The 11,329-nt window shown below is 51.6% G+C and overlaps 1 protein-coding gene across 1 annotated transcript in view; it reads left to right on the forward strand.

The window, feature by feature from the left end:
- GRIN2D (glutamate ionotropic receptor NMDA type subunit 2D) overlaps positions 1-11,329 on the forward strand; it is a 59,443-nt gene that overhangs the window by 27,229 nt on the left and 20,885 nt on the right. Inside the window, exons 7-9 of the mRNA XM_007958109.1 lie at positions 4,592-4,717; positions 4,911-5,140; positions 8,081-8,241. Coding sequence (XP_007956300.1) covers positions 4,592-4,717; positions 4,911-5,140; positions 8,081-8,241 — 517 coding nt within the window. The remainder of the gene's footprint in view (positions 1-4,591; positions 4,718-4,910; positions 5,141-8,080; positions 8,242-11,329) is intronic.

Raw genomic sequence — 11,329 nt, forward strand, 5'->3', positions numbered from 1 at the left:
ACAATGTGACATTTCTCTTCCCACTGCCTCCCTGATTCCTTTCGTATTTCTTTCCCATCCCATCCTGCCTTCTGTGGTAGATCCCTCCGCAAATGCTGCCCTTTTGATCTCCTCTGGTTGACTGTTCTAAGGAGGTTGTACCTCCTGGATGTTACCGTAGACCCAAGTCTATAAACCCTGTAGGTATGAGCTGAGGAACAGAGATTCGCATGGAGAGCCCTCGGTCACTCAGCAGCACTGTTTATTGAGCACCGGCTGTGTGCCAAGCTCTGGGCTGCCCAGTGGGAACACAGTGGTGAACAGGGCAGACACATATCCACCCCCGGGAGCTCTCGGCCTTGTGAGGGAGACAGTCAAAGGGATCCGCAGACAAGATCACGTCCCGCAGTCACACTGCTTGAGATCACAAAACCAAAACCAAAACCAAACTCACTGCCAGCAACTTGATTCTGACTCATAGCGACCCCCATTGAGTTTCTGAGGCTCTAAATCTTTACGGAAGTAGATGGCCCCCATCTTTCTTCCATGGAGCGGCTGGTGGGTTTGAATCGCTGACCTTTTGGTTAGCAGTCAAATGCCTTATCCTCCACACCACCAGAGCTCTAACTCCTCAGAGCTGCTGTAACCAAAACACCAGCAGAGGGTGGCTTTAACAAACAGAAATCTGTTTTCTCTCAGTTTCAGAGGCTAGAAGTCAAAACTCAGGGCATGGCCTCCAGGGAAATGCTTTCTCTCTGTTGGTTCTGGACTCTTAAAACTTCTGCTCCTGGTCAATCTAAATGTGGCTTGGTGTCTGTCTTTCTCCATCTGTCTGTCTCTCTGCTTGCTAGTTTAATCTCTTTTATAGCTCAAAAAGAGTTTGACTCAAGACACACCCTGCATGAACCCTGCCTCATTCACATAACAAAGACAGCCTATTCCCAGCTGGGAATATAAAACGTCTGAACTACTCTGTAAATTTTCACCCAAATCTGAAAAATTCTAATAACCACAGAAAAAAAAAAAAAAAAAATCGTTTGTCATCCTGCCCCTTCTGACTCATAGCGACCCTGTAGGACAGAGTCCTGTCAGACAGAGTCAACCCTTTAGGACAGAGTAGAACAGCCCCATAGAGTTTTCAAGGCTGGAAATCCTTATGGAAGCAGACTATCTCATCTTTCTCCCAAGGAGTGGCTGGTGGGTTCAAACCACCAACCTCTTGGTTAGCAGCCAAAGGCTTTTTAGTTTTCATTGTGATTTGGGTGAAAGTTTACAGAGCAAATTCATTTTCCATACAGCAGGTCATACACCTTTTGTTAAATGACATTGACTGCAATCCCCATTCGTAACGACTGTCTCCTCACTTCCTCCCCGTGGTTACCTTTTCCACGCATCTCTTTCCTGTGGAATCCCACCCTCTGAGGTGTCTCTCTGTGCAAATCCTGCCCTTCTGATCTCCCACGGTTGATCGTTTGTACCTATTGATGTACATGTTCACCTTACACACCTGTGTGCTGTGTGGCTGGAAGCCCGGAGTGAGTTCAGTTAGCAGGCAAGTACTTCTAACCACTGCACCACCACCAGAACTCCTACCACACGCGTGTTGTTGTTGTTAGGTGTCACCGAGTCGCCTCCGACTCAATGACTCTGTGCACAACAGACTGAAACACCGCCCGGTCCTGTGCCAACCTCACTCTCCCCGCTATATCTGAGCCCATCATTGCAGCCACTATGTCAATCTATGCCACAGGCATAGAAGTTAGGTTTTACAACACATATTTTTGGGGGACATAATTCAACCTGTAACAGATACCCTGAGAAAAGTAAGCCAGGGCAAAGAAGGTGGAGGCAGATAGGGTGGGTGGGCAGGAAAGGCCCCTTTGAGGAGGTGACTCCAGTACTGCATAGGCCTGCGTGGAACAGCATGTCAGACAGAGGGAACAGCAAGTGCAAAGCCCCAAGGTGGGAATGTAAATGGAGTTTGTGAATGACCAGGTGGCTGGAGGGAAGGGAGCAAGAGGGAGAGGGTGGGAGATGAGGGCTGAGAGGGAAGGTGGGGGACAGACACCGCAGGGTCTCGGACCCAAGGGGAGGAAGTGTGGGTTTTACTTTTACTACAATGACAAACGTTTTCTGGTTGGTGGGTTTTCAAGTGCGAAGTTGGCAATAAGCATTTCATTTCATTTTCTTGTGGTGAAAATACATACACAACAAAGCAGGCGCCGTGTGAACGCTGTCTACGTGTGCAGTCACTGAGCACTGCTGACCTTCAAGGGGCGACCATTCTTGCCATCCTTTTCCATTCATTCCACCACCATTAACTCAAACTCGGCGCACCTTCAGCGAAAACTTGTGACAGCAACACTGTGAACTTGAACTACAGATGAGCATTTTCACGAGGCTTTTAGAATTTCCCACCGGTGGCTCTGTGGAAGCAGCAGGCCTTTGGGTAGACTGCCGGAGCGGCCCGTGCCACACAGGGGACGGGACCGCGGGACCGGAGGAAAGGAACCACTCGAGGTCTGGTTAGGACAGTGACACACCGGGTGAGCTAGTGGCTTCGAGGCGGATCTGGGGGAAAACTGAGGAGGCAAGCCCCCAAGCCCGAGCCTTTCACACCAGTTAAGAGTTCCCATCTACTCTTCTCTGACTCACGTCCTTTTTTGTTTTCTACTCTGATTCAAGGAGCTCTGGTGACGTAGTGCCTAAGGCATTTGACTGCTAACCAGAAGGCTGGCGGTTCAAACCCACCAGCCACTCCTCAGAAGAAAGATGGGGCAATCTACTTCTGTAGTGATACTGCCTCGGCAACCCAAGGAGGAGTTGCTATGAGTCGGATCCGACTCAACGGCACGTAACAACAGAACAGCACAACAACAACAACACAACAGCAACTCCGATTCAGAGTAGAACTGTGGTCCAGAGAGTTTTCATGGCTGTGTCTTTTCACAAATAAGATTGCCAGGCCTTTCTTCCAATGCACCTCTGGGTGGATTCGAACCATCAGCGTTTTGGTGTTTAATCATTTGTGCCACCCGAGGACGAGACTTAGGCTCCCAGTCCCATTTACTGAGCCGAAGAAGACAGGATGCAGCTATGCAGGTCACTTCCTGTTTGCACTCTGTAGTCTGAGAGGGGAGGGGCTGGGAAAGGGACATCCCTTCCTTGTTTCCGCCCAGCAGAGTCTCCGGTGGCCTCCTGTGACCTTGGCCTCTGCAGGGCACACTGAGGTGCAGCCCATCGGGACCCTGCTCTCTGGCAGCAGCTGAGAGGAGGTGACAAGCTCCTGTTTATTCCTCATCAAGTTGCCTAGTTGAGATGACAGGCGTGTGGCCAGATGTCGTAGTGTGGGTCCAGGGTAGCGGTCCTGCTGTGATAGGGGCAGCCCTGGCAGCTTGCATGTGGCTCAGAAGTCATATCACCTGGTCCTTACCACAAGGAAAGAGTGACTTGGGTTTACTTGCCAGGGAACTCCCAGAGGCGACACATGGTTATGGGGTGTGAGGAGGCATTCGCGAATGGGGGTTAGTGTGGTGGACAGGTCAGCCTGGCGCCTCTGGACAAAGATACGGAAGATGTTGCTGGTTTAGGGAACAGTGCGTTCTTGAGAGCGAGCTCAGGCTGCAGGGGAGGGTGGGGGCAAGGCTGAGGGGCTGGGACAGGGTCATGAGGGCTCTTGGGAGCCAGGGGAGAGCCGGGACGGAGGGCACGGTGAGTTCTGGGTGTAGAAGGACCCTGCAGGGCATGTGGGACATGGGCTGGAGGGTGAGGGGAAGGCCACAGCTGGCCGAGAGAGTGGAGAGGAGAGATGGAGTTACAGTCAGAAGGGGGTGAGGATGGCACTGGGGGTTTGGCCTGTGATGGGGTGGTGCTGGGACTCCCAAGATGGTGAACCTAGGAGGAGGCACTGAGCGCAGGGTGGGACTTGTTGAATGACCTGGAAGTGTCTAGGGAAGGTGGAGACACAGTTCTATGGCTCAGAAAACGTATTAGAAGACAGTTCCCATTTGCAGAAGGAGCCTTGGTGGTGCAGTGATTAAAACACTCAGCTGCTAACCAAAAAGTCGGTGATTTGAACCCACCAGCTGTTCCACGGAAGAAAGATGAGGCAGTGGTTTTGTAGAGAGTCCAGCCTCAGAAACCATGTGGGGCAGTTCCACTCTGTCCTCTAGGGGCGCTGTGGGTCAGAATGGACTCCAGGGCAGTGGGTGTGGTTTGGGCTTTGCTTCTGTGAAGATTGACAGCCTTGGAGACCCTGTGGGGCAGTTCCACTCTGTCCTCTAGGGGCGCTGTGGGTCAGAATCAACTCCAAGGTAGTGGGTTTGGTTTGCCACTTGTTTCTGTAAAGATTGACAGCCTTGGAACCCAGTTCTATCTGTCCTATAGGATCACAATGACTCCATACCCCATAATATCACACACATTTGGTGGCTGAAACCACAGCAGTGGTTGAGACATCTCTTCTTGAGATAAACTGATATCCCAGGAAACTGGGAGGGGGAGAGACTAAAACAGGACAGGTGGGGGCTGCTTCCCCTCGTGTCTGGGGGTGGGTCTGTGGTTCTCCAATCCCTGGCTTGGCTGAGCCATGACCACACCTCCTTGTCCTCAGAGCCCTACAGCCCCGCCGTGTGGGTGATGATGTTCGTCATGTGCCTCACCGTGGTCGCCGTCACTGTTTTCATCTTCGAGTACCTCAGTCCCGTCGGCTACAACCGCAGCCTGGCCACGGGCAAGCGTGAGTCCCCTTCCTTCTCCACCTCACCTCCAAGTCCCCTGACCACACCTGGAACTACATTTCCCAGCAGCTCCTGGGACAGAGCTATAGCTTTTTTTGGGGGGGAGGGCGGGTCAAAGGCCCCAGGGGCCAATGGGAATTGTGGTCCTTTCCGCTTCTTCATTGAGCATGTCCGCTTTCTGGTGCCCTGCAGGTCCTGGCGGCTCAACCTTCACCATTGGGAAGTCCATCTGGCTGCTCTGGGCCTTGGTGTTCAATAACTCGGTGCCTGTGGAGAACCCACGGGGGACCACCAGCAAAATCATGGTGCTGGTGTGGGCCTTCTTTGCTGTTATCTTCCTCGCCAGCTACACAGCCAACCTGGCCGCCTTCATGATCCAGGAGGAGTACGTGGACACCGTGTCTGGGCTCAGTGACCGCAAGGTGTGTGTGCTTGGTGTGTGTGGGGGATGCAGGCAGAGGTCACACACGTGGCTACAGGAGATCAGGGGGGAAATCCTGGAAGGTCTCTTTCAGGGTGAAGTTCCAGAGCGGGGGGAAATGGAATGTTCTAGAAGGTAGCGCTCTGGTGGCCTAGTGCCTAAGGCACTTGACTGCTAACCAGAAGGCTGGGGGTTCAAACCCACCAGCCACTCCTCGGAAGGAAGGTTGGGCATTCCTACTTCCATAGTGATACTGCCTGGGAAACCCAAGGAGGGGTCGCTATGAGTCGGGTCCGACTTGACAGCATACAACAACAGAAGGTAGACTATATTTCAAATGAACTATTTAAATATTTCTACTAGACAAAGGGAGCATGTCACACCGTGCCAAGGCAGCAATGCAAAATGGGATATTGTAAACAAGTGCTTCTCCCAAGCTATGAGGAAGGGCTGTTGTTGTTGTTGTTGTTAGGGTCCGACCCAGAGCGACCCTATGTACAGTAGAAACCTAGGAAAGGCTAGATTTTGGAATTTCTGATCAATCCACTGGAAACCAATCAACATGCTTGTAAAATCCGATCAGAAATGAGTTTCAAAAACAATAAAATAAAATTTAAAACCAACACTTAGGAAAAACTCAAACCGCAATTTTTTTATTTCTTACACTCAAGGGGCGTAAAATCGTCCCATCAAATCGCTTTCGATGTTCACTCTCCATTTTTGTGCTCAGCTGGTTGCGGGTCACAGTTTGCTCAGGAACTAGTTAGTGGTCCACAGAAGGAGCTCTGGTAGCATAGTGCCTAAGGCATTTGTCTGCTAACCAGAAGATTGGGGGTTCAAACACATCAGCCACCCCTGGAAGGAAGGCTGGGCCATCTACTTCTGTAAACATTAACTGCCTCACACAATGGGGGTTGCTATGAGTCGGAATAGACTCCATGGCACTTAGTTTGAGTGAGTGATCTACATACCAACCACATTTGGAGACTAAACTGGTTAACTGGGTGTGGTGACCAATTAGTAGATTAAGAAATTGATGCAATGGATTGCAACAAGCATTTTTTTTTTTAATGGATTGGAATAGACTAGAATACAAAATATATTGACTGCATCTTATGTAATAAGGATGAGTATTGTCTTCTGAAACTTTTGTTTTAGTCATTTGTATGCGTGGCATCCAGCCAGCCAGCACACACCAGTGCGGCTGTTTCTATTGGCAAAAGAGGGAATTAATTCCGAACTCTTTGGTAAATTAGTAACTGTCGCCAGCCCCAACTGTGCCAGCCCTCCCCCCATACATCCTAAGATCCAGCGAGTTAAGGGCCTGGAACATGGGGGCCTCCAGGACACCACCCTTCTGCAGATCAGCTCTGTAGCCAGTGCCCTTTCTGATGGGAAGGTGATCAGGCCATGTTACCAGAAAAAGAAAAAGAAAAAGAAACCCACCAAATGCACTGCCATTGAATTAATTCCTACTCACAGCGCCCCTAGAGGACAGAGTGGAACTACACCACAGGGTCTCCAAGGCTGTCAATCTTCACAGAAGCAAAGCCCAAACCAAAACCACTGCCCTGGAGTTGATGCTGGCTCACAGCGCCCCTAGAGGACAGAGTGGAACTGCACCACAGGGTCTCCAAGGCTGTAAATTTCTGGAAGCTGTCATCTTTCTCCCACTGGTGGCTAGTGGGTTCCAAATGCTGGCCTTTTGGTAAGCAGCCTTAACTACTACCACCAGAGTTCTTTCAGGCCATATTCTAAAAAATGAAACTTACTGCCATTGAATTGATTCCAATTCATAGCAACCCCAGTTGGGTTTCTGAGACGGTAAATCTTTACGGAAGTAGATTGCCCAGTCTTCCTTTTGAGGAGTGGCTGGTGGGTTTGAACCTCCAGCCTTCTGGTTAGCAGTCAGGTGACTTAGGCACTATGCCACCAGAGCTCCTTTCAGGCTATACTAGTGGTTAAATAATATTCCCATTGTATATGTGTATCTATGTATAATCCACCTGGTTAAACGCTCCACTACTAACAGAGAGGTTGGCAGTTTGAATCCACTCCAAAGTGCCTCAGTGGGAAGGCCTGGGAGTCTGCTTTTGGAAGATCATGTTGTTAGCTGCTGTCCACTTGGCCTTCAAACACTGGGTAGGTTCGAACTGCCAGCCTTTCAGTTAGCAACCAGTTGCATACAAACCACTTGCACCACCAGGCACCTTCCAAGTGATCATGTTGTTGTTGTGTGCCGTCGAGTCGGCCCCGACTCATAGCGACCCCTCCTTGGGTTTCCGAGGCAGTATCACTACAGAAGTAGGATTGCCCAACCTTCCTTCTGAGGAGTGGCTGGTGGGTTTGAACCGCCAGCCGTCTGGTTAGCAGTCAAGTGCCTTAGCCACTATGCTACCAGAGCTCCCCCAAGTGATCATAGTCATTGAAAACTCCGTGAAGCACAGTTCTCTGAAACCCCTGGGGTCACCATGAGTTGGAATCTGCTCATCGTCAACTGATTTATATATACATGTCTAAGGAGCTCTCTGGCATAGTGCCTAAGGCCAACCAGAAGGCTGGCGGTTCAAACCCACCAGCCACTCCTCGGAAGACTGAGCAATCTACTTCCGTAGAGATACCGCCTCAGAAACTGAAGGAGGCCACGCAGTAAGTCGAACTGACTCCACGGCAGCGAGTTTGGTACGGTTTTTTTAGGTTGTTAGGTTCCGTTGAGTCGGTTCCAATATATACGACCCTGTATGCAACAGAATGAAACGTTACTCTGTTCTACAGATAAAATCTACGCATGTGCGTGCTGGCTGCGGAGTAACGTTCCTACTGTGGGTCACAATTAAGATTGATAAAACGCTTCTGAACTGTGGTTGTCGGCCATTGGACAGGGAGTCTAAGTCGATATGTCCCCCAGGGGGCACCCTAACAAGTCTTCATTCGGCCCCAGTTCCAGCGGCCCCAGGAGCAGTACCCACCTCTGAAGTTTGGGACGGTGCCCAACGGATCAACGGAGAAGAACATTCGCAGCAACTACCCCGACATGCACAGTTATATGGTGCGCTACAACCAGCCCCGCGTGGAGGAAGCGCTTACTCAGCTGAAGGCAGGGTCAGTGCTGACAGACCCGCGGAGGGCGATGGGACTGGGGGAGGAGTCAGACACCGGGAGACGGCTAGCTGGAGGGGGCGGGACAGGGAAGGAGCCAGACCCTGGGAGAGGATGTGGTTGGGCAGGGGGCGGGACCGGGGGAGGAGCCAGACCCTGGGAGAGGTTGGGACTTAGTGGGGGGGGCGGGACCAGGAGAAGGATCAGACCCTGGGAGAGGATGGAGCTGGGCAGGGGGCGGGACCAGGGGAGGAGCCAGACCCTGGGAGGTGATGAGCGGGGGACGGGGCTGAGGGAGGAGCCAGACTGGGAGAAAAAGCGGGTCGGTGGGGGGGCGGGACCAGAGGAGGATTCAGACCCTGGGAGAGGGTGTGGTTGGGCAAGGGGCGGGACCGGGGGAGGAGCCAGACCCTGGGAGAAGATGTAGCTTGGAGCTGGAGAGGCCTCAGGGTTCAGCATAAACGTCGGGGGAGCCCAGGGTGGGTCAGGTCGAGGCCACAGGGAGTGGGAGTGGACTGCCCTCTCCCGGGAGTAGGGTCACTGATGTTTTAGGGGCAGGGTACACACTAGATACACTCAGTGTTCTAGGTCCAGACTGGCAGGGTTCAAATTTGTGGCTTGGTTGTGTGACCTTGAGCGAGTTACTCCACCTCTCTGAGCCTGTTTCCTCTGTAAAATCAGCGTCACAGTAGGGCCCACCGTGTTGGTCTGGTGAGGACTGAATCGGTTAGTATGTGCCACACAAGGATGACTGATATACTGCGGGCGTTTGGTGCTCTTATTATTAGGGTTATCATTATGTCTGAACTCACTGCAATCGGTATCTGGGTGATGGCTTCTTTTACTTTAGTTTCCCAAATCATCAGAAAAGTGTTAAGGTCAGTGCCTAAAATGTAGTGGGAGATTACCACAAAGCTTAAAGAAAAAAAAAAAAAAAAAAAGCCAAGGCAAAAGGCTTTAACTCCATGTCCTTTATTTAGCTACTCAACCCGCATTGATTTTCTTAGCCTCTTAGGGTACTATGCAAGAAGCCCTGGTGGTGCAGTGGTTAAGTGCTCAGCCGCAAACCAAAAAGTCCGTGGTTTGAACCCACCAGCCACTCTGAAGTAGAAAGATGAGACAGTCCGCTTCCAATAAGATGACAGACAGCCTTGGAAACCCTGTGGTGCAGTTCCATTCTGTCCTCTAGGGGCGCTGTGGGTCAGAATCCACTCCAGGGCAGTGGGTGTGGTTTGGGCTTTGCTTCTGTGAAGATTGACAGCCTTGGAAACCCTGTGGTGCAGTTCCACTCTGTCTTCTAGGGGCGCTGTGAGTCGGAATTGACTGGATAGTAGTTTTTTTTTTTCTATTGCGGTTCTACTCTATGCTGGGCAGTTACAGACGACAAGAATTCCTGCCCTCAGGTAGCTTAGAGCCTGTTGTTAGGTACCACTGAGTCGCTTCCAAGTCATCGCGACCCGGTGTACAACAAAACAGAACGGTGCCTGGTCGACACCATCCTCACAATGCTTGCTGTGTTTGAGCCCATGGTTGCAGCCACTGTGTCAGTCCATCTCGTTGGGGGCCTTCCTCTTTTCCGTTGACCTTCTTCTTCACCAGCATGATGTCCTCCTTCAGGGACTGGTCCCTCCTTATAATAAGACCAAAGTACGTGAGATGAGATCACAACATCGTCACGTCTAAGGAGTTTCCAGCTGTATTTCTTCTTCCATTTTTAATTTTTATTGTGATGTGGGTGAACGTTTACAGAGCAAATTCATTTTCCATACAGCAGTTCATGCACATTTTGTTTCGTGACATTGACTGCACTTCCCCACAGTGTAACAGCTGCCTTCCCACTTCCTCCCCGTGGTCACCCCTTCCCTGGGTCCTTCCCTCCCACGCACTCCTGCCCCCGGAGCTATCTCCCTGTGCAAACACTGCCCTTCTGTTCTCCCGTGATTGATCACTCTAAGGAGTGTATCTACCTGATGTGAACATTCACCCCATAGGCTTGTCTGTTGTTTGGCTGGAAGCCACAGGAGTGAGTTCAGTTCCAGACCCAAAGGGTAAGTAAGGGCCGTAGTCTCCAGGGTCTCACCGGACTCCATCAGATCAGCAAACCTGGTCTTTGAAGCAGGAGTGAGCTTGGCTTGTTGGTGGGCCAGCGACAAAGCCAGTGTGGCTGGAGGACAGACAGGTCAGAGAAGAGAGTGGGGAGGGGAGGGTGCGTGGCGGGGCCCTGCTCAGGGCTGGATTTTATTGCAAGGGCCACGAGGAGCCAGTGGGGGAAGGGAGGGGGGTCTGATTTCCATTCCTAAGTGTTCACTCTGGGTGGACGGAGGGAAACGTGTGTGGAACCAGTGTGGAGGTCACCACGGCGTCCAGGCCATCCCCTCCCTTCCTCTGCTCATCCCTCAAATAGCCACCCGGCACCAGGTCTTTTTCCTCCTCTGTCTTGATTAGAATTGTTCGGCTACAAGGAGTGAAACGCCCTCGATCAATTTCAACTGCATCTGGTTTGAGTACAGTGGGTGGGTTAGCAGCCCTGGCGGCACAGTGGTTCAGTGCTCACCTGCAAACCGAGAGGTCAGCAGCTTGAACCCGCCAGCCACTCTGCAGGAGAAAGATGAGGCAATCTGCTTCTATAAAGGTTGCAGCTTTGGAAACCCTAGGGGCTGGTTCTACCCATCCTGTCAGATCCCGAGGCGTCAAAATCGACTTGACGGCAACGGGTTTGGCTTTGCTTTAGCCCTGGGTGGCACACATGATTAAGTACTGGACTAGGAACAAGTTGGCTGGTTGGCAGTTCAAACTCACCCAGAGACACCTGGGAAGAAATGCCTGGCAATGTGCCTCTGCAGAGACGGTGCCCAGTTCTGTCTGTAACCCACGAAGTCGCCGTGAGTCAGCATCCACCTGATGACAGTGGATGCCGTGTAGACGACTCATCTCCTGTTGCTGCTCTGACAGTTATAACAATAAACTCAGTGCCTTAAGCCGCCAGCCGTCTGCCATTGTGTCCTGCTGCGGTGGCCGGTGGTTGGCACGATGCCGGAAGCCACGGCACCAGTATTTCAAACGCCAGCAGGGTCAGCCACGGTGGACGGTT

The sequence above is a fragment of the Orycteropus afer genome, unplaced genomic scaffold (genome assembly GCF_000298275.1).
Source record: "Orycteropus afer afer isolate SDZICR_OR568_19922 unplaced genomic scaffold, OryAfe1.0 scaffold00854, whole genome shotgun sequence".
NCBI classification, from domain to species: domain Eukaryota; kingdom Metazoa; phylum Chordata; class Mammalia; order Tubulidentata; family Orycteropodidae; genus Orycteropus; species Orycteropus afer.